General features: G+C 41.6%; 1 protein-coding gene across 12 annotated transcripts in view; it reads left to right on the top strand.

Annotated features, from left to right (window-relative positions):
- LOC118662733 (putative serine/threonine-protein phosphatase 4 regulatory subunit 1-like) overlaps window positions 1-27,004 on the top strand; it is an 82,249-nt gene that overhangs the window by 31,420 nt on the left and 23,825 nt on the right. For 10 of the 12 annotated variants that reach the window (XR_004969863.1, XR_004969862.1, XR_004969864.1 and 7 more), the window contains 3 exons: window positions 9,372-9,478; window positions 10,732-10,874; window positions 21,226-21,372. Coding sequence is in view for 9 of the 12 variants with exons in the window: in XM_036321491.1 (XP_036177384.1) it covers window positions 9,372-9,478; window positions 10,732-10,874; window positions 21,226-21,372 (397 nt within the window). In the remaining 3 variants the exon portion in view is untranslated. The remainder of the gene's footprint in view (window positions 1-9,371; window positions 9,479-10,731; window positions 10,875-21,225; window positions 21,373-27,004) is intronic. The other 2 variants (XM_036321495.1, XM_036321494.1) reach the window with 1 other exon arrangement.

Here is a 27,004-nt window from a genome sequence, read left to right as displayed (position 1 = left end):
GTCGGCCTGCGGACTGAAGGGTCCCGGGTTCGATTCCGGTCGGGGGCATGTACCTGGGTTGCGGGCACATCCCCAGTGGGGGGTGTGCAGGAGGCAGCTGATCGATGTCTCTCTCTCATCGATGTTTCTGGCTCTCTATCTCTCTCCCTTTCTCTCTGTGAAAAAATCAATAAAATATATTTAAAAAAAAAATGTCTTCCTCCACCCCAATACCATAAACATATTCTTTTATATTGCTCTAAAGACTTTAGTTTTTATTCTTTCACATTTAGGCCTATAATCTATCTGATTTTAATTTTGGTTCAGTGTGTGAAAGTGGTGTCCAGCTTCATTTCTGTAATTGTCATAATACCACTTATCAAAAATGCACTCTTTTCCCAGTGTTCTAGGGTGCCTCCCCTGTTATAATCCAGTACCTGTTTATGACAGTCTTTGGACTGACCCCTCTTCTAGTGGTCTGTCTCTCCTCAGCCAACACCATACCATCTTGATTACTTTAGATTTGTAGTAAGTCTTGATATTTGATTGAGCAAGACTTCCCACCTTGTTTTTCTTCTTTGATGTGACTTGTTATTTTTTAAAAAACTTTTTTATTCATTTTAGAGAGGGAGAAAGAGAGAGGGGGAAAGAGAGAAACATCAGTATGGGAGAGAAACATTGATCAGCTGCCTCCTGCATGCCCTTGCTGGGGATTGAGCCTGAAACCCAACCATGTGCCCTGACTGGTAATCGAACCGGTAACCTTTCAGTGCATGGAATGAGCCAATTGAGCCACACTGGCCAGGGCATGACTTGTTATTCTCGAGCATTTCCATATGTTTCAAAATAGGCTCATCAGATCCTCATAAAACAAAACATCTACTAGGATTTTGATTGGGTTTGCATAGAACCTGTAGGTCAATTTGGAGACAGTTGCCCTCTTAACAATATTTAGACTTCCAATCCATAAACATGTTATATTTTTCCATTTATGTAGGTTATCTTAAAACCCTAATAAAATGTGACCATTTTCTCTGTAGAAGTTTTGTGCATTTATGCTGGTGTATTGTAAAGGAAATCGGAGACATTATATCATTCTATCCAGTTAGACTTAAACCTAATTGCAGTGTTATTATCACACTCAGCCAAATTAGCAGCAATGCCAGCTAGTCCACCAGTCCATGTTCAGTTTTCCCTGGCTGTCTCAAACTGTCTTTTTATGGTTGGTTGGTTTGTATCATGATCCAAATAAGGTCCGCACATTTCATTAGGTGGATGTGTCTCTGAAGTGAGTTTTTTGTTTTTTTTTTTTAAAATATATTTCACTGATTTTTTACAGAGAGGAAGGGAGAGAGATAGAGAGCCAGAAACATCGATGGGAGAGAAACATCGATCAGCCGCCTCCTGCACATCTCCCACTGGGGATGTGCCCGCAACCCAGGCACATGCCCCTGACCGGAATCGAGCCTGGGACCCCTCAGTCCACAGGCCGACGCTCTATCCACTGAGCCAAACCGGTTTCGGCTTTTGTGTGTTTTTTTACAGTTTTCTCCTTTTGATCTTAAACCTCTTTAAATCTCTAATTGGTTATCCCTCTCTTCTTCTTCCTACATCATTTATTTATTGAAGGGATCATTAGTCTTGTAGAGTTTTCCACAATTTGGATTTGTTGGTCATTATTCTCACAGTGTAATTTAACATGTTCCTTTGTTTTCTATAAACTGAAAAGTACATTTGGAGACTTGATTAGATTCTGCTTCAAATCTTGTTTTTCTTTATTTATTTAATTTTTTAATTTATATTTTTTCCTTTTTATTGAATTTATTAGGGTGACACTGGCTAACACAATTATACAGTGGTCAGGTGCACTATCTACACCTGTACAGATCTGTACACTGTATCATATGTTCATCACCCCAAGTCAAGTCTATGTACATACCCTTCTCCACTTTCCTCAGCTCCCCTCCCCCCAGCAATCACACCACTGTTGTCTGTGTCCATGGCTTTTTCTCTTTTTTTTCTTTTTGTGCTCAATCCCTCTACCGCCCCCACACTGCCTCCTCTGCCCTTCGACAGCTGTCTACCTCCTCTCTATGAGTCTGTCTCTATTTTGCTTGTTAGTTCATTTTGTTCATTAGATTCCACATATGAGTGAAATTCTATGGTACTTGTCTTTCTCTGACTGGTTTATTTCACTTAGTATAATGCTCTTCATCAAATTTTGTTTTTAAACACTACTTCATATGTTGTTTTATGTACTTATTACAGAATATCAGGAAACAACGTCTGGCTGCCCCACTTTTAGAGATGTTACTATTGAGCTGTGGGCACAGGTGTTGGATGCTTTCATTGTAAAATTCCTCACCAACCTTCCTCTAATGATGTTAGTGGTCTCGAATAATCACTGCTTAGGTCTGTTATTTCATTATGTGTTGGAAAGTGGTAATTTTCTCTCTATTGTCCATGATATCTGTAGTATGGCCCCATTTCCCAACCTGTTATTGGTTATTGTTGCCTTTCTTATTTTTTCCCCCTAGATAATTCTTATCAGAGGAATATTAACTTTATTAGTTATTTCATAGCATCAAGTTTTGGCTTTGATAGTCTCTATTGTATACTTATTTTCTAGTTAAATAATTTCTGCTCTAATCTACATCATTTTTTTCCTTGGAGATTTTTTTTGGGCAATTTAATTGCTGTTCTTTTTTCTTCTTGTGAGGGATGCTTAACTTTTTATTTATTTTTTGCCTTTCTTTTGTAACACCTGAATTTTACATTGTAAGATTGCTATTAAATATAAGTACTTAAGTATTATATTATTTTCATCCTTAAGTTCTGATATGTCATATTTCATTACCTTTCAGTATAAAGTATTTTAAGTGCCCATAATGATTTTCCCTTTAACCAGTGAGTTATTTAGAAGTGTTGTTTAATTTCTAAATATTTGAGGGTTTTCCAGGAATTTTTCTGTTATTTGATTCTTAGTTTAAGTCTTTTTTTAAATTATTATTATCAGAGAACATACTTTGTATTATTTCTCTTTTTAAAAGTTGTTACGGGTTTTTTTTTAATCCTCACTTGAAGATATTTTTTCCCATTGATTTTTTTTTAGGGAGAGTGGAGGAGAAGGCAAGAGGAGTGGGGGGAGAAAGAGAGAGAAACATTGATGTGAGAGAGACACATTAATTGGTTGCCTCCTGCACATGTCTTGATAGGGCTGAGAATCGAGCCTACAACTGAGGTATGTGCCCTTGACTCGGAATCGAACCATGACCCTTTGGTCTGATGCTCTAACCACTGAGAAAAACTGGCCAGGGCAAATTTGTTGAAATTTATTTTATGGTTCCGTATGCCCTAATTTGGTCAATGTTCCATGTGCACTTAGAAAGAATGTGAATTCCCATGGTTTTGAGTGGAATATCTTATAAAAATATCCATTAGATCAAGCTGTTTGAAAACTGTTCATGTCTTCTATTTTTTTTATTTATGTTCTATGTTCTGTTAACTACTGAGAGGAATGTTGGAATCTGCACCTATGATTATGGATATATCTATTTTTCTTTCAATTAAAGCAGTTTTTACTTTGTGTATTTTGAAACTTTGTTATTGAGTGCATACACATTGAGTATTGCTCTGTTTTCTTGAATAAATTGCTCTCTTTATCACTGTGTAATGCCCCTCTTTATCCCTGGTAATACTCCTTTTTCTGATTCTAATATATACATTCCAGCTTGGTTTATTGTACGTATGGTGCATTTCTGTCCACTTATTTTTAACCTATTTATGCCTTATCTTTAAAGTGTGATTATTGTAGTTGGCTGGGTATTGCTTTTAAAAAAAATGCAATTTAACAATTTCTGCCTTTTAGTTTGAATGTTTAGATCATTTACACTTGATGTTACTGTTGATATGGCTTGATTTAAATATGTCATCTTGCTATTTGTTTTCTATTTGTCTCACTGTATTCTTCTTGCTGTTTTCCTCTTTTCCTCCCTTTTTTAAGAAAAACAAATTTTCAAAAATAATTTCAGTTGATATCCATGATTGACTTATTAGTTATACCTCTTCTAAAAATATTATTGACTGTTCTAGGAATTATAATATACTTCTTTTTAAAATATATACATTTTTATTGATTTCAGAGAGAAAGGGAGAGGGAGAGATATAAACCTCAATGATGAGAGAGGATCATTGATTGGCTGCCTCCTGCATGCCCCACACTGGGGATCGAGCCTGCAACCAAGGCATGTTCCCTGACCAGGAATTGAACCACGAACTCCTGGTTCACAAGCTGATGTTCAACCACTGAGCCATGCCAGCTGGCTTATAATATACTTCTTTAACTTATCACAACATGTTCAGATAAAATTATACACTTTGCATATAGTGCAAGAAACAGTGTAAGAACCTTACAGCAGTATATTTTTACTTCCTCTCTCCATCTTTTCTGCTGTTGTTTTCCTGCATTTTACTTCTACACATGTCATAAACCCTACAATACTTTGTCCTATATTTGCTTTGGATAGTCAACCCTCTTTTAAAGCAATTAAAATGAGAAAAAATATTATCTTTGCCTTTATTTTTACCATTTTCATACTTTTTATTTCTTTTTGTAAAATGCCCATTTCCATCAGGTATCTTTTTGCCTCCAGAACTTTCTTTAACAGTTCTTATTAGTACAAGGCTGCTGCCAGTGAATTCTCACAGCTTGTTTGTCTGAAAAAGTCTTCATTTCACTTTCTTTTTTCTCTCTTTTATAGACTTTATTTTGTGAGCAGTTTTAGGTTTATAGAAAAATTGAGCAGAAAGTACAGAGTTCCTGTATTCCTTAACTATCCAAGCATGTCTAAGCCAAACAGTAGACCTTCAGCATATTAACCACACTTACCTTTTCTTTGTTGTTAGTCCTCACCCGGGCATATTTTTCCATTGATTTTTAGAGACAGAAAGAGAAACATTGATGTGAGGGAGACACATCGATTAGTTGTCTCCCACACGAGCCTGCAACCGAGGTATGTGCCCTTGACTGGAATCGAACCCAGACCCTTCAGTCCATGGGCCAATGCTCTATCCACTGAGCCAAACCAGCTGGGGATAACCACACTTAAAGTCCTAGTCTGAGGTGTTCAACATTTGGACCCCATGTCCTTACCCTTCCTTGTCTCTCTGGAAGCCCAACTCCTGCTCATCCTCAGTCTCGTCTTTCCAGCTCCCCTCCATGTTCTTCTCTGTCTTAAGGACCTTGTCACTGTTCATCACCCTTGGTGTTCTGATCTACTTATGGGCCTCGACTGTGAGCTCCTTCAGGCAGGGCCTGGAACCTTCTTGTCTCTTTCCCCCAAGCTTCTTGCCCTGAGTCTGGAGCCAGTTGGGCTGAACTCATGAATGTAACTGCATGAGTGGGTGAGGGAAAGAAGGGACAAAGACAGGAAGGCTTACTTGCACGGTTACATTTCCAGGGGACATTGTCATGTAAAGTTAAGCCATCATTTTTCTTTATAATTTAAAAAAAATCCGTGAAAATAATACTTGTTGAAACATTTTGCAATTTTAGGTGTTCAATAGTGAGAGTCCCCTCTCCTCACTAGCCTTAGGTAATGACTGGGAACAGTTCAGTGTGTATTCTTCTACATTTTTTTCTAAATGAGTGTGTGTATATATACAGAGTGGCCAGATTATTATGACCATCTGACGTTTATAGGCAAATTTCGTTCTGAAGTTGCTAGAGGGCCAGACCATTATAAATAGGGAAGCAGGTTGTTTACCACGACAGTAGAAGTGATTTTTTTCTGAAGATATGGGTAAACAGCGTGATTTAACAGCCTTTGAACGTGGGATACACACACACACACACACACACACACTGAGTGGCCAGATTATTATGACCACCCCATCTGTACTTCGTTGGGCCACCTTTTGCCTTCAGCACTGCGGCAATTCTTCTTGGCATTGACTCCACGAGATGTTGAAAGGCGATGCGAGGAATCTGACATCATGCCTGATGAATAGCACTGTCCAGTTCTGTGAGATTTGATGGTTGTGGAACCAGCTGCCTGATGACTCTTTTAACTTCGTTCCACAAATGCTCAATTGGATTGAGATCTGGTGATCGTGGGGGCCACCTGAGCAAGGTAAAGTCTCTCTCATGTTCTTGAAACCTCTCCTGCACAATATGAGCACCGTGGCATGGCGCATTGTCTTGTTGGAAGAAGCCGTCTCCATTGGGATACGCCATCAACATGATAGGATGAACCTGATCAGCAACGATACTTAGGTATGTTGTGCTATTCAGACGTTGTTCCACACGAATTAAAGGGCCCAAATCATGCCAGGAAAACATGCCCCAAACCATAACACTGCCCCCACCAGCTTGAAGGATTGTACTCATGCATGTGGGGTGCATGCTTTCATGCTGTTTCCGCCAAATTCTCTGCCATCTGCATGATGCAACTGGAAATGTGATTCATTGGGCCACATGACTTTTTTCCAATGCTCGACTGTCCAATCCTTGTGTTCCTGTGCGAACTGGAGACGTTTTATCTTGGTAACTGCAGACAGCAAAGGTGTTCGAACAGGCCTTCGGCTTCCATATCCCATACGATGCAGTGTACGGCTAATTTGCCTACGTCAGGTGGTCATAATAATCTGGTCACTCGGTGTGTATATATATGTATATGTGTATATGTATATATATGTGTATATATGTCTTTGTGTACATGTTTTGCACATATTATGTACATAAATATAATTTGTGTTAAGAAATGGACTTACATCATATGTAAAATTCCTTACCTTGCCTTTTCATTTATTGTATCCTGGCATCTCTTTAACTCAGTGCATATCCAGGGCACCTTTAAAAATGGTTGTATAGCCCAGTTGGAGTGCCTGAGTTGGTTGAGCATCGTCCTGTGCACTGAAAGGTTCCTGGTTCGATTCCCTGTCAGAGCACATGCCTGGATTGTGGGCTTGATCCCCCAGTTGGGGCATGTGTGTGAGGCAACTGATTCTCTCACAAAGATGTTTCTCTCTCTCACTTCCTCTCTCTAAGTATGTCCTCAGGTGAGAATTTAAAATAATAATAAAAATAAATAAAAATGGTTGTATAGTATGTCAAGGCATAGATATATCATAATTCATTTAAGCTTCCTTCTTTTGATAGACATTTTGATTGCAATTCTTTGCTTATATTGTAATACTGATGGCTGACACCCTCGAGGGCTTATCATGCGCTTAGTACCATGCTATGAGCTTCCCACGCATACTCTCATTTACTCTTCATGACACTTTTCTGAAGCATGCAAGGTTGTCCCTCTCTTCTCACCTCATTAGCATTGCTGACAGGAGAAGTATTGAGGCTGATGCTTCTGGCCTCTGCTCCTCTACTCTGACCTCTCCAGGTCACGGCAACATAAAGAAGCCAAATTTTCCAAAGCTTTGGTGCCCAAAGCAACAATTGCTTTGTGTCTTTAGTTCCCTCCCATCTGCAGTCACTGTGGTAGATTTGTCCCTGTTCAGGGCTCTCCCTCACTCTTTCCTTGCTTCCTTAAGAGGGCAGGTCCCCTGTGACCACTTGAGGCTGGATGCAGATCTGTCTATCTGTGCTATGGCCCTAGAAGCAGATTGGGGATCTTGGTTGCTTGATTTCCCAGGGGAGGCTGACATGAATGTGGTCCAGTGAAATGTAATTAGGGACTTTATAGTGTCTGTTTCGACTTTCCCAAACCTCCTGGCTGCCAGATCTCGACCTTTCATCCCAGGGGTGGTATAAGTCTCTCTACGGACAGGCTGGAGTTGATGGATTTCTTCCTTGTAGTATGTGGGCCAAGACTGCCTCTTTGAATTCCACATTTCTAGCCTTTTCCTAAAAATCAAGGTGGGTTTTCACCTTTAGCTAGTTCTCCAGATGAACAACCAGAAGTGATGTTTGTTGATCCTGGATTGTCAGGTAGACAGAGGACAGAGATAGGCAAGCAGGGGCCCCTTTCCATTTGCTAGTCCCTCTTCTCGCTCACCGAGTCCTCCAGGTCACTGTAAGCCACTGCTGATTGCACTGAATGTCCTTCCTCCATGTCTTTATATAAAACAGCTTTATTGAGGCATATTTTTCATGCAATAAATTTCACCCACTTAAAGCGTCCAGTGAGACGAGTTTGGGTAAATGTACACAGTCATGCAGCCATCAACGTGGTCAAGTTTGAACATTTCCATCACCCTCTTTTTCCCCCCTTTGTGGTCAGCCCCTCCCTCCCTCACCACAATTGGCCCAGGCAACCACTGACTTGTTTCTGGACACTAAGGTTTTTAGAATTTCATATATATGAAATCATGTAGTATGTAGTCTTTTCTGTATGGCTGCTTTTTTTTTACTTAGCAAAATGCATTTGTTATTTGTGCCTTTGGTTACCAGCAGTTCATACCTTTTTATTGCTGAGTCATATTCCATTGTGTGGATAGCCCTTGTTGACAAGCATTGGAGCTTTCCATTGTGTGGCTATTACAAAAAAATGCTAATATGGACATTTGTGCACAAGTTTTTGTGTGGATGCACCTTTCATTTCATTTGGGTAAATAAATACCCAGGAGCGAATTGTTGGGTTGAGTAATAAATGTATGTTTGACTTTTTGAGGAACTCTCAAATTGTTTTCCAGATCATATGTGCTGTTTTGCATTCTCTCTGACGATGTCAGTGTGTTCCTGTTGCTTTATATCTTTATATCTAGTACCAGCACCAGGTACTCTCACAATTTGAGTTCTTGTAGTGGGTGTAGTGTTACCTCATTGTGGCTTTTTTTGGTCTTTGTGTTTTGTTATGTCTTTACCTTAATTTTGAAATATTTTCAGAAGATCTGCAGGATAGTGCAGAGAGTTTCTGTGTAGCTTTTGCCCGGCGCCCTCTAATGTGTTGGTTCTCAACCAGCGGGGATTTTGCTCCACTGCCCTGCAGACATTTTTGGTTGTCACATCATGGGGTGAGGATGCTGCTGGCACCTAGTGGGTAGAGAGCATTTCAGACTGAGGTGGCCATCAATGTCTCTTTGGGCTTTTCCTTCTGCATTTATTGGTCACTTAATCCCCTCCCATGTCATGGGGCCTGTCTCCCAAGTCTGTCTAGGTCTGAAGAATCAGTCAGAAAAGGAGTAGAGGGTTTCCCTTGTCCCAAGTGGACAGTTTGGACCTCCAGTGACCACCAGATTAGAAGACACGGTCCCGTCCCTGTAGGCTATTGACCCACATTGGAATGATCATATTTGGACGTTCCTGGACACTTCCTCCCCTCCGGATGGAGGTCACAGACTTTCCTTCGCTCCCTGGTTGTATGATCTGCCTGTAGCCCGCACCCTAGCAGTCAGTGTTGTCCATGTAACTGTTGTATCATTTCTCGTCTCTACAGTCAGATTATTGCCAGAGGGCTACTTGATATCTTCAGGGACTTCGGTAATGATGAAGAAGACTTCTTAACGGTCATGGCAATTGTGGTCAGATTGTCAGAAGATGCAGGTTTGTACAAAGAGTATATACTTTTGTGTTTTACTTGCTCATTTCCAAGAAATTGTTTATAACCAATGATAGCTGACATAAAAAATAAAAAACCCTGTTTATTAATCAATAAATTTAAAGCAATGTCTACCCATGAATGGATTTTGTCATGAAGAATGGGTGTCTTGTTTGGCATCAGATGATCCTTATTTTCAGAAAATGAGAATGACTAACGGCTATGAATGCTCTTTGCCCTGGCAGTTAGGCCTTTTGTATTTCACGAGTTCTGCCAGACTATTGGTTGCTAAGAAATAGCCAATCAAAAGAAGGATTACAACAATCCAGTCATTACTCTCCCTCACCTCTGATCTTTGTAGACTAATCTTGATTTTTCTTTCTCTTTCTACCTCCACGATTGCTATTGTGGAAGAAAAGCACACTGCTGTATGGTAGACACTGAGATCTAACCCTCGCCTCGAACAGATGAGTCAGATGACTGAGTAGTGGGTTTGCCAGTACTGACGACTAAACCCCCCATTTATAATGACTGGTGGACAGCTTCAGAAAGTTTTAGAAATCTTAGATTTGCTTTAGGTTTTGATCATTTTAACTGAAAATGGCAAAATAAGCCTTCCATGTAGTTCCCATATTAGTTTAAAATATTCATAAGACTATGACACAATGTTTTTAAAAAGGCCCAAGTGGATGTTTTGAGTCGTTAAATGGATTCTCTTTATAAATGAGTCACCATTTACAGCACTGAAGCAATTATATATTTGTGTTAAATTTAATGTGGTATATTGGCGCTCAAGCTGCTCTTTTGTTTAATGTTTTGCCTTAGAAATAATTGGGATGCGTGGATTGTGGGGGAGTGCATTTATGAAAGAATTATTTATAATGTATACATTCTGGCTGGAATTTAAATAAGCACAACCCATAGGTCTGGCATATATGCCATTAGTTGTAATGGCTTTTGGACGCTGGCCCAGGATGCAGACTTCTTGCACCCTCCTCGATTTATATATGGCTTGTTATAATAGAGTTGTCATTCTCTCTTCTTTTTATGTTTTTATATTGCCATATAGCTTATTAGCTTTTTAAGCCTGTCTGTAGCATAAATACTCTGAATGGGAAATGATCTTTAAACTGCATTTGTCTAATTTTTTTGATAAAGTATTTTAGTAAGAAAAGCTAGAAACTATCAGTATGTACTAAATAAGATGCTTGGTGTAGTCTTATATAATTCTTTTCTTTGTTGTTTTTTATTGCTGCAGAGCCCACAGTGCGGACTGAGCTGATGGAACAGATTCCTCCTATTGCCATTTTTTTACAAGAAAACAGGTCAAATTTTTCAAAGGTGTTCTCCGAATATCTCATACCTATTGTAGTGCAGTACCTCACTGATCGAAACAATCAGGTATGAAAAATTGTAACCTTAAGATCTCGATAGCAGATTCTCTCTTGTCTTACTTAACTGATCTTCGTCATTCAGAAAACAGCTTCTTAGAGTGAGGTGATTTGGGCACAAAATATCTGTTTGTGCCCTGTCCCTCTAATCACCTAGGAAGGTAGACGACACCTGTTATTATTATTATGAGATGCTTCTTTTATTTTTTTTACTTTTTATTATGGAAATTTCCAAACACACATAGCAGTAGAGAGAATATTAAAATGAATGCTCATGTACTGTTCCCCAGCTTCACTATCATTAGCATTTGACCAGTCTTTTTTCATTTCGCTTACCAACATAAATCCAACCCAGATAAAAGCAGTTCCCAGACACTGTATCATTTCAGCTATGAATGCTTTAGTATTACACTCTGAGAAATATAGACACTTTAAAAACATAATGACAGTGCCATTATCACAAGTGTAAAAATTATCAGTAGTTTCTTAATATCATCTGTTATCTAGTCATTGTTCAAATTTCCCCAGTTTTCTCATAAATCTGGTTTTGCAGATAGACTGTTCAAATCAGACAACACACACGTTCATACTTGGATTTGGTTGACATGTCTTTAAATCTCTTTTCATTTATAAAGGTCTCCCTCCCTGTTTCCCTCTGCTATTTGTTTGTTGAAGAAACTGGGCCATTAGTCCTGTCAGATTTCCCGCACTTGGGATCTGGCTGATCTTGTCCCCATCGTGTTGTTCGAGATGTTCCTCCATTCTCAGTATTTCCCACACTGTAGGCAGTTTACAGGCTCTGTCAGACTTCCTTATCGTACAGTGAGCACATGTTCTGGATGCTGCTGTGTTTCCTCCAGCATCAAGTCAGGGAGCAGAGAGCTGTGTAGTCGCTGGGTGCAGGTGTTGTCAGCCTTCCCTGTTCATTATGAAATCCCCATCAACCAGGAGCAGTCATGGGTGATCATTGCCACATCCAGGATTTCATTAGAGGCTGTAAACTTGTGATGCTCAAATCCCATCATTTCTTCTTCATTTCATAGCTGGGTTTCTTCTATAAAGAATTTCTCCCTCAGCTATTTGGTAACCCTGAAAATCAGTTTGTCCAGGGAAAACAGTATAAATGCTTTATTTCCCCCTTTATTTATCAGTTTGTAGAATAATTAGTTGGTGTCCTAATAATCTACAAAGGTTACCAATTAGGTTTTAAAAATTTGTTTGATTATTGTTATGAACCTGTGAATTTTAGCATATTAGATGTTTCCATCCATTGCAGCCATCCTTTTTGATGACCAAATTATCCTAGCTTTTTAAGAAAATAATATGTTTTCATTGATTTCAGAGAGGGAAAGGGGGAGAGAGATAGAAACATCAATGATAAGAAAGAATCATGGATTGGTTGCCTTCTGCACGCCCCACACTGGGGATCAAGCCAGGCATGCTCCCTGACTGGGAATTGAACCATGACCTCCTGGTTCATAGGTTGACACTCAACCACTGAGCCATACCAGCCAGGCAAATTATCCTAAGTTTGATCAGAGGGAGCTCTGTAAGGTAGCCCCTGAATCTTCTTGACGTGACAGGGCAGACTTGGATAGCTCACTTTTACCTGCAACTGGCCATTTCTCCAAGATGCCCTGGTTCCTTTAAGAGGGAAATGATAAATCCCATTTACCATGGTAACAAAAAAATTAAGATACCTAGGAATAAACTTAATTAAGGAGGTAAAAGACCTGTACTCAGAAAACCATACGATGTTGGAAAAAAGAGATAGAGGAGGACATAAACAAATGGAAGAATATACCGTGTTCACGGATCAGTAGAATCAACATCATTAAAATGTCCATACTACCCAAAGCAATCTATAGATTCAATGCAATCACCATTAAAATACCAACGGCATATTTCACAGACCTAGAATAAACTCTCCAAAAATTCATATGGAATAAAAAAAGACTCTGAATAGCCACAGCAATCCTGAGAAAGAAGAACAAAGTTGGAGGGGTCACAATATCAGATACCAAGCTATATTACAAAGCCACTGTTCTCAAAACTGCCTGGTACTGGCACAAGAACAGACATATAGGCCAATGGAACAGAACAGAGAACCAAGAAATCAACCCAAGCCATTATGCTCAATTAATATTTGATAAAGGAGGCAAGAGCATACAATGGAGTCAAGACAGTCTCTTCAGTAAATGGTGTTGGGAAAATTGGACAGATGCATGCAAAAAAAATAAAGCTAGACCACCAACTTACACCATACCCAAGAATAAACTCAAATGGATAAAGGACTTAAACATAAGACAGGAAACCATAAAAATCTTAGAAGAATCCATAGGCAGCAAAATATCAGACATATGTTGTAGCAATATCTTTACCAATATAGCTGCTAGGACAATGGAAACTTAGGACAAAATAAACAAATTTTACATCAAAATAAAAAGCTTCTCTACAGCAAAAGAAACCAACAAAAGGACAAAGTCCACTGCATGGGAGAACATATTTACCAATGTTATCTCTGATAAGGCTTTAATCTCCAAAATTTACAGGGAACTCATACAACTTAACAAAAGGAAGATAAACAATCCTATCAGAAAATGCGCAAAGGACCTAAATAGACACTTTTCAAAAGAGGACATACAGAAGGCCAAGAGACATATGAAAGCATGCTCAGAGTCACTAATAACCTGGAAAATGCAAATCAAAAGGGCAATAGGGTATTATCTCACACCTGTCAGAATGACAAATCAACAAACGACAAGTGCTGGAGAGGATGTAGAGAAAAAAGGAACCCTCGTGCACTGCTGGTGGGAATGCAGACTGATGCAGTCTCAGTGGAAAACAGTATGGAGTTTCCTCAAAAAATTAAAAATGGAACTCCCATTTGACTCAGTAATCCCACTTCTAGGAATATATCCCAAGAAATCAGAAAGGATATATGGATCCCTATGTTCATAGCAGCACAATTTACAAAAGCTAAGATTTGGAAACAGCCTAAGTGCCCATCAGCACGTGAGTGGATTAAGAAACAGTGGTACATCTGCCCAGTAAAATACTACGCTGCTGTGAAAAAGGAGGAATTCTTACCATTTGCAGCAGCAGGGTTGGACCTGGAGAGCATTATGCTAAGTGAAATAAGCCAGTCAGAGAAAGACAAATATCACATGATCTCACTCATTTGTGGAATATAATGGACAACATAAATTGATGAACAAAAATAGAGTCAGAGTCATAGAAGCATCGAACAGACTGTCCAACCTATGAGGGAAGACAGGAGATGGGGCGGGGGGGGGGGGGGGGGGAGGGGCGGGGGGAGTAATTCTAGTTTCACAAAACTAGAATTCTAACTATATATCTTTTCATTTGCCATTTGGCAAATAAAAAGATATATAGTTAGAATTCTAGTTTTGTGAAACTCTTATAAAAATACTATATCCTCCTCCCCTACCCCCCAAAAGAGGGATATGATAATAGGAAGCCAGAGTATGGATACTGGGATGCTCATTGCTATGAGATTAGTCATTGCTTCTAGTGACAGAGCAATTGATTTTTTAAAAAAATGAAAATTCCTCCTAAGGCTATATTGATATTTCCAGTTCAAAATGTAAATGTAAGCAAAAACTCTAGGTTTATAGAGTTTTTACTTATTTGATTATATATGTGTGTGCATATATTATTTTTTACACAGTACGAATCTTGCTTCCTAATGGTATTAACATGTATGTGTGTGTGTATCTAGAAGGAAAGTACTTGTGTTATTACTAAGCCTACGGTAGAATTACTGGCTGTAGTTTAAGATTTACTTGTTCTCAGGCCATCTGCCCTGGAGACACAGTCATGTGAGTAGTCCCACATTTTCAAGTCACTTGCATCAACCCTTCTCGTGGTGAATCTGATATGCATTTAGGCTCATTTGTTTTCATTTTTTTATTTGTAGGAATTGCTTTAGCATTTACATTTTGATTTAATTTAGACTTATAATTAGTTAAAATGTTTTTATGTGATTCCACAGGAAAAGCTGTAAAACAGACTCAGTATATTCAGAGAAACCTGACTTCCATTCTGATCTCCCTGCCTGTCTCTCCTGCCCCTGTAAATGTCTTAGGAGTGTCTGATAAACCATTTTCAGTAGGTTTTGGTTTATTCTTACCTTTATCAAACACACACACATAACTGTAAGCAAATTCACATATGTCCTTGTCTTCTGCCCCATCTTGTTCCTCCTCTCAGCTGCAAGGTGGTTGCTGTGTTTGCTGCTCCGTTCCTTGCTTTTCCCACTAGGGTGTCCTGGGGGTCAGCCCATAGCAGTCCAGGGAAAGCCTCCTTATTCCTTTGCTCTGGCTGCATAGCACTCCAATGAGCACATGTACCATTGTTTATCAACAGACATTTGGGTCATCTCTCCTTTTTGCCACTTTAAAATTATTGCAACAAATAGCCTTACATCATTTCTATCTTTCAGTTTATTGTGGGAGTGGGTTTCCACAAAGGCTAAATATATTTATAGTTTTTTTTATGATATGCTACGTTTTCATTATTGTTATTTTCAAGAAATTCTACAGTGTGGACTTGTATTTCTTCCTTGAGCCAAGCATTTTAAAAAGAGTAAATATTTACTTTTAAATGTTGAACAGTGTGACAGGATTAAATGTAGTTTCAAAGAAGGAAAAAGTCTCCCTATTTCCACTCTCCTAACATCAGTATTTTGATTAGTTTTGCATTTTCTTCTCTAGGTGCTTACATTTCCCCCACACAGGTCTCATCTGATGATTTCTTCCATTCATTCATTTCTTCAGACAGGTTCTGAGTGCCCATAAGGAGCAAGGCGCGAGACTTCATACTGGGGATAAAGAGAGGAGTAGGGTATCCCCTCTTCTCCATTCCTGTCATCTTTAGACCCAGAAATGTGATGAAATCATCTCCCTGAACATGCCTCAGACTCTTTACAGCTCTTGGGCACAGCCCACACTCCTTCATGGCTCACCTGTCCGCATCCTGCCACTGATGCCACATGCACCTACCAGTCCCTTCATTCTCCTTGATCCTCCCAAATGCCCCTCCACTCCTACTCTCACCAGTCTCTGCCTCACTTTCAAAGAGACTGGCCCTTCCAGATGTCCACAGTGTGGGCCACTGGGAGTACCTGAGGGTCCCTGATGAGTTAGGGTTCTCACTTCAGCAAAGATGCACATTTTTTTACATGGGGGAGTGGGTATTCCAGGTCCCACCCAGCATCAGATCTCAGGCCAGCTTGTCTCTCTGTTCATCCTCAGGTATCTTTCTTTTTTTTTTTTTTTAAATATATTTTATTGATTTTTTACAGAGAGGAAGGGAGAGAGATAGAGAGTTAGAAACATCGATGAGAGAGAAACATCGATCAGCTGCCTCCTGCACATCTCCTACTGGGGATATGCCCGCAACCCAGGTACATGCCCTTGACCGGAATCGAACCTGGGACCTTTCAGTCCGCAGGCCGACGCTCTATCCACTGAGCCAAACCGGTTTGGCAATCCTCAGGTATCTTTCATTGCCATTGAACATGCAGTGACTCGTGTAAGGCATGAAATTAACAAAATTGGGCATATTATCAATATTATCACCTTGACTGCTGCTATTTAACAACTCCCATTGCTGGACTCCCCCTGTCACACACCATGCTCCAGGATTAGCCAGGATTCTTGTTTACTCTTCTGAACCTCCCTGTGAAGTGTGGGTACCCTTGCTAATTCATCCTTGCTGTAGAGGTGAGGAACCTGAGGTACAGAAGTGTGCTTGTGTGTGTTGGGGAGCAGCGAGCTGGAGGAGGAGCCCAGGGTTTCGCGTCAATCTCACTAGGCTCATCTGTTGTGTGTTTTAGGATTGGCCAGATTCCACTGGGTATTGTAACCGATACTTTCTCTCCCATTTTAGATTCTGAGCCCCTGACTGTACAGCTAGGTCTTACTTATCTCCGGGGCCTAGCTTAGGGTCTGCTACCTGCAGATATTTTCAGTAAAGAATCATAGGACTGAATCAGCTGTAAACACTCCACATTTCTTCAGCTGTCATGAGTTACTTGCCTTGTGTCTCGGGGGCAATGGATGTTCCATTCCCTGCTCAAGTCTGATGTCTTCATTTCCTCTTTGCTTCCATCTTCTGTCTCATAAGCTTGCTTATTTTTCCAGGCTCTCTCATTGGCTTTTCTCTTCTGATTATTATTATTTTTAATATATTTTTATTGATTTCAGAGAGGAAGGGAGAGGGAGAGAAACATCAGTGATGTGAGAGAATCATTGATCAGCTGCTCCCTGCCCGCCTCCTACTGGGAATCGAGCCCATGCCCACAACCCAGGCATGTGCCCTTTACTGGAATCAAACCCGGGACCCTTCAGTTCGTAGGCTGACACTCTGTCCACTGATCCAAACTGGCTAGGGCTCTTTTGATTATAATCATGCCTAAGTCTCCTTCATCTTTTCATCCTTTGGCCTTGACCCTGGATGCACTATCACTACTTTCCCTCCTGCAAGCTTCTCAAACGAGGAGCCTCAGCAGCCCCTACCCCTGAATGGGCTCACAGTCGGGCCTCAGCTACTACACTGCAGATGCTCCCAAAAGCCACAGACTCAGCTCACCTCATTGTGAAATCCAGTGTTTTTGTTTTTTTCAAAAATAGTTTCATTTTCTAAAATATCATGAAATATTTTAATCACATGAGAGGTTTGTATAATAAACACCCATATGCCCACTGCTGTTATTTGACAAGTATTAACATTTTGCAATTTTGCTTCCAACCCTTCTGTTTATAGGTTACAGATATGGTTAAGACTGCTTTTTGCCCCTGACTCCCACTCGTCTCCCTCCCTCCCCTTCAGTAGAAGAACTGCCATCCTGAGCTCAGGGTGACCCTTCCTCCCGGGATTTTAGAATCTCACTGCTGTGTAAGCGGCCCTGATGAGACAGTGCCTTGTTTGGGGTGCCTTAAAGCCTGACCTAAGTGGCATCAGGCTGCACTCTCTATTCTGCCACTTGCTGGTTGGTATTTCTCCATGTTTAAGATCTATCCACATTGATCCAAAAGCTCTTGGTTATTCATTTTAACTATGTTATGGAATTACATTTGTCTTTTTCCCCACAATTTATTTTCTCTTGGCTTGATATGTTTGTACCATTTGTCACTGTTAGGCACTTTGGGGTTTTGAAGACCCCTTTCTTGGATGCCCACCAGGCATTTCATGGCTCTGCCCTGACAATGGGTGAAAAGTGACCAGGACGTGGACTCTGTTCCTCCTGGGCTGGGATCGTCCTGACTCTTGCCTCTCTGGGCTCTGACACTGGTCCCTGAGAAATCCTAGCCAGCACTCATCTGGGGCACACTCACCCGAACCCTGGTCTGAGTCCTTCTGCCTGTTCAGTCATTCACCACACGGCCACCCTGCAACATGGCACTGTTACGGTCCACTGTGATGGAGGCCAGAGCAAGGCCCCAAGGTGGTAATTCCTGCACCCAGATGCCCATCTAGTAATGGCAGAGTGCTGGTTGGGATGCAGTGTTTACACACACCACTGTCATCTGTTGGGCTCTTAGCTGCCCTTCCTCCTTGCCTGCGTCGTCCCCAGTCTCTGCCCTGGCCTCCCCGACCTTCCAGGGTGCTTTCTCGTCTTTTTCTCACAGTGCCAGGATTCCCTCTGTCTCAACTGCTTCTGTGGGCCTAGAGCAGTGATGGCAAACCTATGACACGCTTGTCAGAGGTGACACGCGAACTCATTTTTTTGGTTGATTTTTCTTTGTTAAATGGCATTTAAATATATAAAATAAATATCAAAAATATAAGTCTTTGTTTTACTATGGTTGCAAATATCAAAAAATTTCTATATGTGACATGGCACCAGAGTTAAGTTAGGGTTTTTCAAAATGCTGACATGCCGAGCTCAAAAGGTTTGCCATCACTGGCCTAGAGAGACCCATCTGCGGTGGCAACCTGACTGCTGTCCCTTACCCATGTCCCTGGGGTGCGTGCGTCCTGACCTCCATCTCCATAGCCCACTGGATGGCTCTCCCCGGAGATCCATTGCACCACGTGGAGCTCAAGACTCCAGCACCTGCACCTTTTTCTTTCCCCTCAGTCTTGGTTCCTCCCTTATTTCTATTTTGGTTACTGGTGGCCTAAGGTAAAAACTCCAGAGTCACCTTAGATTTTCTGTGATCATCTTCAGTGATGACTCAGCTCTTTTCGCTGTGTCTCTCACACCTATCCTCTCCTTTTTGCCCCTGGCCCCTGGATCCAGAGCTGGGAGCATCCCTGCCTGGGAGCCCCTCACCTGCTCCCAGCTTTCAGAACCCCTTGAGGTTTCTAAACTGTTATACTCACTGAAGCTGAGTCTGACCTTATTCCTCCTCTGCCAGCTCTCGGGGCTCCATGTGGCACCAGAATAATCACCAGGAGTCTTAGTGGGATACTGAAACCTTTTCCACTCTGACCTCAGCTGACGCTTCTGCCTCCCGCTCTGCCACTTCACCCAGGCCACCTCACTGCTCTCATCTGGGACGTCTCACACATCTGCAGAGGTCCTGTCTATACCTTTGAGCACACTGTTCTCTCCGCTTTCCTTGCTTGTGTATGAGTGCCCTGGGGCAGCCGCAGCCACAGGCTGGATGTTAAAACCACAGGCGTTGGTCCTTTCACGGCTCTGGGGATCTGAGTCCAAACCGCACTTGCTTTGGAGGCTCCAGGGGAGGATCCTTCCTGCCTTGTCCGGTTTCTGGCGGCGGCTGGCTTCCTTGGCTTGTGGCTGTATCAGTCCCATCTCTGCCTCCATCTTCACATGGCCTTATTCCCTCTTTTGTCTGTCTTCTCCTCTTGCCTTTCCCTTGTAAGGACCCTTGTGATTGCATTTAGGGTCCACCCCAATAATCCTGGATGACCTCAAGATCCTGAACTTAATCACATCTGCAAAGACTTTTTCTCCAAATAAGATCCCATACAGAGATTGCAAGGATTTGACATGGATATAACTTTTTGGGGCCACCCTTGACCCTTGGCAGGCTTTGAACTGCCTTTGCCATCTGGCTCCATGTCCACTTACGGCTCCCCCTCATGGTCTGGCGTGTCCTCCCAGCTGCCCTCTTGCCTTTTGAGCCATCACCTGGGATTGTGTCCCACAGGGAGGCAGCTGACAGGTCTGACTCCTCTGCTCTGTGGTCCTCTCTTGTTCTCTGCTCCTGGCATAGACACTCACCAAGTGCTCGACACCTCAGAGTTATTGGGGGCATCACTGTCACTGTCACTGTCTCTAGTTGGACATGCGGTCCCGTCACCTTGCCCGGTGATATTGCCTTTTCTCTGTTCTCCCCCACCACGATCACTGCAATCACTTCCTCACTGACCTCTCTGCCCTCAGTCTGTCATCGCCTCCAATTTTCTTGGTACACACACTGCTGGAAAGATCTTCCAAAATACTTTTTCATCCTGCCACCTGTTCAGAAAGTTAATGCTGTGGCTTTAGTCTCAGAGGCTGGCTCTCTGTAACCGCTCTCTGTTCCTCATCTGTTACTCCTTATATTTCTGGTCCTATCGCTGTTCTTCTGCCTCAACATAGGCCTGGAGCAGCATATTCTGTGACTGGCTCTATCAATTGGAATTTTCTCTGCTTTCATTTCCCCAAAAATATCATCTCTCCAGCATCCTAGGTTCCCTCCGAGTTCTCGTGCTTGCTCACCCCAGGCCGACTATGAAGTATAGCCTTCTGCCTTCCTCTTCTCTGCACTGAGTCCTCCTGTTCCTGTCCTCCTCTGAGACCTGCCTCCTGTTGCAGCTGACATGATTCACACCCGGGTGTGGTGTCCTAGGGTTTTGCAAAGCAGTGGGAAGCTGCACTCCATGTCATCAACCTGCTGCCAGGTCCTGAGGGTACACAGGAGGACAGAGGACAAGTCAGACATGGCCCCCAGCCATGTCTGGGTGGGAAAGACAGACGGCATTGTGTCATAATACAGAAAAATGTGTGTATCTGTGTGTGTGTGCATGTGTGCACGTATGTGCATGTGTGTGCATGTGAGTGTGCACATGCACAAGTGCACATCTATATAGTGCAGATCTGGGACATGAGCCATGAGAGGAAAGTGTGAGGTGCTGTTAGGGTACAGATGAGGCCTGACCTGATGGGAAGGACGTTGGCCTGAGAATATCGAATGGCAGGAGCCAGTCGGGCTGAAGGAGTACATGTTCTAAGGTCTCAGGAAGGAAGTATGCCTGAAGGTTCCAGAACCATGGTGGAGGGGAGGCAGGGCCAGCTGGGTGCTCTGCTGAGAAAGCTTGGTCTTCATCCTGAGAGCACTTGGGCTCACTCTGTGATTCCCTTTGCCTTTTTCCTCTTCTAGGTTAGAAAGTCAAGCCAGGAAGTGCTCTTGATTCTTCTGGAGCAGGATCTGATTTTCCAGCACGATATTGAAAACAAAGTGTGTCCAATCCTGCTGGCGCTCTCTGCCCCAGACAGTGACGACGAATGCAAAGCAGAAGCCGTGAACGTAAGTCTGTCTGGGGAACGACAGACCCATGCCTGGTGGCTGTCCAGTGGCTGGGCGTGTGTGTGACTTGAAGTGTCCCATGTGTTCACTGTTGGCCAGCCCTGTTCTCATAAACAAGGTGGCTGGTGGTTTGGCCTCGCTCAGAAAGTTCACCGTTCAGATCTGAGTGGTTTGAAAGTGACTATGTCACCAATTGCTTTAAGAAGGCAAAGCATGGGATGTTAGTGATTTGGGCAGAGTTGGGGCAGCTGGCTTCACTTTCTGCTGGGCAGGATGCTGAGATTTGTAGGTGAATTCTTAAACCTGCTTGGATCATGGACCTGGTCTCCCAAAGTAAGGAACCCGGTGTGACATGGGAGATGATTTTAGGTGGTATCAGGACAATTAAAACCTAGTAGGTATGTGTGACTATTTTATTGATTAGGCAAGACAAAAGTGGGATTGTCACTAGGTAAGAAAGAGGCACTCTGAAGAATGCAGTTTGGGGAATGCTGTGTTAAGTGTTTGTGCTGATACCAGGTAAAGGTGTTCAATTAAAGGACTAGGAAGTTAATTTTGTAGTATCCTTGGGTTTGTAGGATTCTGTATGCATTGTGAAGTGATTGTCAATCAGGGGCTTTCTGCTGGCTTCTGGAACCCTTATTCATACACAGGCTATTGAGGAGTCAGTACCAGTGGTCATGGATTGCCTGAGACCAAGACTCCCCAAGGAAGGTCACCCAAAGCCATCGTGTTTTCTTAGCTCCTGTCCCCACCGCTGCCCCCTGACCCATGCAGGAGGTGCTGCCCAGCATGGCCTTTCTATTTGTGTCCTAGAAGTAAACAGCTCCAGCATTTTAGAAAACATCCTACCCAAGGAGGTAAAATCAGAAGCCTCGGTTCCGAGTGCAGTAAGGTATAGAAGGTAGCTGTTTTCTTGGTTGGAAAAGAATGACGTTAGAGAAAGGAACTCTTCTCTTTGTCACAGTGTGGAAGCATTGTACACCATGGAGCCAAAAAATTGTATTAGAGCATCAAAACATCTGGCAGTTATTCTTCATTTATGTAAAAGTTTTCCTCAACTCTGAGTTAGAGGTCTGGCTTTTTAAACTAATTTAATATTTTGCATATCCCATATGTTTATAAGATGAATCAGGCTGAAGAATAATTGATTATTAAAATTCAAATTCTCCAGGGTTTTCTTATAAATTTCAAGTTTCTCTCTAAGAAATTAAATTTGTTGTGCGAAACGAACCTGGATAATATCATTAGTTGGGGTATTTGGCAGTTGAGTAGTGAACTTTGCCAACTCAATCTTCTTTTTTGTTTGAAAGTTGGTTAGGCGAGTTTCCAAGGTTACGACTGACAACCAAATATCTTATCCCTAAAGACTGATAATACCATGAAAAATAATGCTAAAGGCATTTTTGCATGAGTTTTATTTTGTTTTGTTTCCAACCATTCCATTCTTGTCAGCAATATTGTTCTTCTTTTTTTGTGTGGTGAAAATATTTGGAAAATATAACAAGCCTTCAAAAAGCTATCTCCACAAATCACTTGCAGAACAAATTAGTTCACATAAATTGTATTTTTCATTCCAACTGAGTTGCTGATATCATTATTTGAATGTCTAAGCATTCAGATGTGGCTGCAGAGAACAAAAGCGGTCTTGAGCCCTTGGCAGGCCAGACACATCTGTGATTCGAGTACTTGGGGTGGGGGCGGGGGGGACTGCACTTCGCTCCCCATGCCGCCCTGTGAGGTGGCCTGGGTCTGGTCTGGCCCATGCCTGCTTTGGTCACATTCAAAAGCTGTTCTGTCTTCCTTTCCTGGAGCCCCGAGGCACAGGAGTCTTGGAGGGGCTCACTCTTTGGACACCCAGAGTTGTGGAGCACATTTGGGCACTGTTTCTTTTGACTAGAAAAGTGTGTTCAATCTTTGGACCTTTGGGTGGAGAGTAGATTTCATTCTTCAAGGAAAAGAAGACCATGTGTGATTCACAGAGCCCTCAAGGCAGGCAGGGTTTTTAGTTAGCTGCCCGGTGAGTCAAATGCCAAGCACTGTGGGCACTGATGTGTGCTTGTGAAGAGGTGACATGTGGGAAGAGAAGCGAATGGGACTGCTCTGATGCCCTTGTGTTTTAGGGCTCTCTCTGCACCATGTAGTGTGAGTGATGCTGTGTCCATGTACATAAACACACTCTCAGGTCAGTGCCGTTTTACAGGAAGTGCTGTTCGCTCCCAGGAAACATCAGGCCTCCATAGGTAAGTGTGTGCTTCTGTCCATTAGACTTTTCATTCTCATTGGAAGTTGCACTCTGGATTCTAATGCCAGCAACCCCAGTGCATACGTGATTAGGAAAATCAGAGCAGCCAACTAGATGCCTCCTGGGCATTCTTGAGTTGTACAGAACAAATGACATGTTTCCTACCTCCTGGCTTCTCACACATGCATGCATTTTGTCTTGTGAAGTCTTTTTAGCTTTGCCAGGACATGGTAGTGATGCCCCCCTTCATGTGTTTGGAAGGCTTGCTTCATATCTGTCTTCTCCCACCCAGCAGCTGAATTGTGAACTTCCTTTGTTTGTTTATTTCCCCTTCCAAATGGTGAACTTCTTAAACACAGGTGTCTTTCCACCATCGGCACCCAGCACAGTGCTGGGCCCAGAGTCAGTACTAAGTAAATTTTAAAAAAGTGATTTCAGAGAAGAAGGGAGAGGGGGAAATAGGAACATCAATGATGAGAGAGAAACATTGATTGGCTGCCTCCTGCACGCCCCACACTGAGGATCGAGCCCGCAACCGGGGCATGTGCCCTGATCGGACATCAAACCTTGATTCATAGGTCGACACTCAACCACTAAGCCACACCAGCCAGGCAGTAAATGTTTTTAAATGAATGGATCGGTATAAACTGGAAGCACTGTATCCTGTAATTACATCTAGACAGCACAAACAGGCCACCAGAGACCAATTATAATTCCTCATGCTTGCAAGAAGGCCATTAGCATTCTGAGATTATAACTAATTGTCAGAAGCCTATTTTTCTCTCCCAACACGTTTTCACATTAAAGCTTCCTCATTTTTTGTCGTCATTCCTATTTTTAAGCTCATTTTTATTTGCGCATTTACTTAAAAAGAATGTTGTGGTTATGTGCTGTAAAGAATAGTTGGCTCCAAGCAACTAAGTAAAGATCGTCATTCCATACAAGTGGTTCCCAAGGCCACAGGACTATCATTTCTGGTCACTCAGTGTGCTGACTTTTAATGATTCAGGATCGGTTTTGTACAGGTAGTAATAGGTCATGTGGGCGGGGTAGATGGGCACGGTGGAGAGACATACTGGGCCCCCTTGAGTTGCCCGTTACCCTGGATACAGAAGCCTGGTGTTCGGCAGCTCTGCTTTGCGTCAGATGAGAGACACGTGTCCTCTGATTCGGGAAGACACAGTCTTTTCCTCATTTGTGTTGTGGGGACAGTTTCTCCTTCTCCACCTTCCCCTCTTGTCTGCTGGGTACAGATTCCAAAGCCAGTGGGCTGCCAAGTGTGGCCTTCAGAGACAAAGTCCTCCGCCCCCTGCCTGCTGCCTCCCATCTTCCCTTCATTCCTTCCTTCTTCCTTCTTTTTCTTGGGGGAGTGGAAGATTTCTTAAAAGTTTTTTGGGGGAAGGTAGTTTTTAATTTTGTTTTAATTTCAGACTGGCAGAAAAGTTGCAGGAATGAACTCCTGTATACCGGTTATCCACCTTCTCCGCGGGTTATGTGCAGCGCCATTTGTTTTATCGTGTTCTCTCTCTCTTTACACATGCAGCCACAATACACACACGTAGATGAATACATACACAGGTGTATGTATTTTTTTCAGCCATTTGAGAGTAAATTGGAGACATTGTGCCCCTTTCCTCCTCAATACTTCAGTGCATACTCCTAAAAATAAGAACATTCTCTCTTTTACAACCATAGTGCATTGATCACAATCAGGACAGTTCATGTTCAGATGTCATTTGTCCAGGATCCAGTCCAGGGTCCCACAGTGCAAGCGTTTCTTTGGTCTCCTTTAATCTGGAACAGATCCTGCGTCTGTCTTTGAATTTCATAACATTAACCTGTTGGAAGAGTACAGGCCAATTCTCTGGTAGAATGTCTCCCAATTTGAGTTTGTCTGATGTTTCGTCATGAGTAGATCCAGGGTCTGCATTTCTGGCTGGATATTATGGGAGCGATGTGTACGCATGTGTAACATCAGGAGGCCCAAGACTTCAGTTTGTCCCGATTTTGATGATATTAACTCTGGTGACTTAATAGATAGAGGTGGTGTCTGCCAAGTTTCTCCCATGTACTACTTTCCACTCTAGAAATAATGAGAGTTACTTTGAAGCTATGTAAGTATGCTTTTCATCAACCCTCACCCCCTAGTACTAGCACCCAATGATGGTTCTAGTTGACATTCTACTATGAAGCGTGTTCCCTTCTCCATTATTTGCTAACATTTTGTTGAGGATTTTCACATCTATATTCAAGAGGACTATTGTAGGCAATTTTCTTTTCCTATTATGTTTTTGTCAGGTTTAGAATCAGGGTTATCGTGGCCTCAAAAATTGAGTTGGGAAGTATTTCTGTTCTCCTATTTCCTGAAAGATATTGTTTAAGATTGGTGTTATTTTTCCCTTAAATATTTGTTAGAATTCATGGGTAAAACCTTTGTGAGATGGTTTTGATAATAGACTCAGTTCTTTATGTGGGGCTATTGAGATTTGTCATTACATCCGTGTCATTGGGTAAGTTGTATATCTTAGGGAATTTAATTTTATCTAAGTTGTTAAATTTATTGGGGTAAAGTTGTTTACAGTATTTCCTTATCTCTCTAATGCCTGTAAGATCTGTAGTGTTATTCCTTTCATTTATGATATTGATAATTTGTGTTTTCTCAATTTTTTTTTCTTGATCATCTTGCTAGGGATTTATCAATTTTATTAATACTCTCAAAGAGCCAGTTTTTGGCTTTGTCAATTTCTTTATTGCTTATTTTCTTTTTAATTGATTTCTACTGTTTATTATTTCCTTTCTTCTAATTACTTGAGTTCAGTTTGTCAGCATTTTTCTAGCTTCTTAAGGAGGATACAGTAATTTTAAGCCTACCTATTCCATTTAAAGCTACACATTTAATGTTTATATTTTTGTGGTATATTGACCCTTTAATTAAGACATGACTTTTAAAAAATCTCTGATAGTAATCAGTATCTTGTAGTCTACTGTGATATTACTATCACCTCTCCATCATTGTTATGCTTACTATTTGTCATTGTATGTTTATGTTCTTTTTTTGCTCCCAACCTGAAATGTTTTACATTTAAAGTGTTCCTGCTTTCATTAGCATATAGTTGAGGCTTGCTTTTATATCTAGTCTGACAGTTTCTGTCTTTTAATTGGAGTGTTTAGTCCATTTATGTTTAATGTAATTATTGGTTATATTTGGATTTAATTCTGCCATTTTGTTATTTTTTTTCCATTTATCTCCTCCATTTTTGTCCCTCTTTTAATTCTTTCCTGCCTTCTTTTGGAGTAGAGTATCTTTTTAGTACTGTGTTTTAATTTCTCTATTGGAGATTAAAAAAAATATATAGTACATTGTAATAATGTAGTTCCAGCCATTTT

This window comes from Myotis myotis, unplaced genomic scaffold (assembly GCF_014108235.1).
Source record: "Myotis myotis isolate mMyoMyo1 unplaced genomic scaffold, mMyoMyo1.p scaffold_m19_p_9, whole genome shotgun sequence".
Lineage (NCBI taxonomy): Eukaryota > Metazoa > Chordata > Mammalia > Chiroptera > Vespertilionidae > Myotis > Myotis myotis.
Note: the sequence above shows the minus strand (reverse complement) of the source record. Positions and strands in the feature narration are given on the sequence as shown.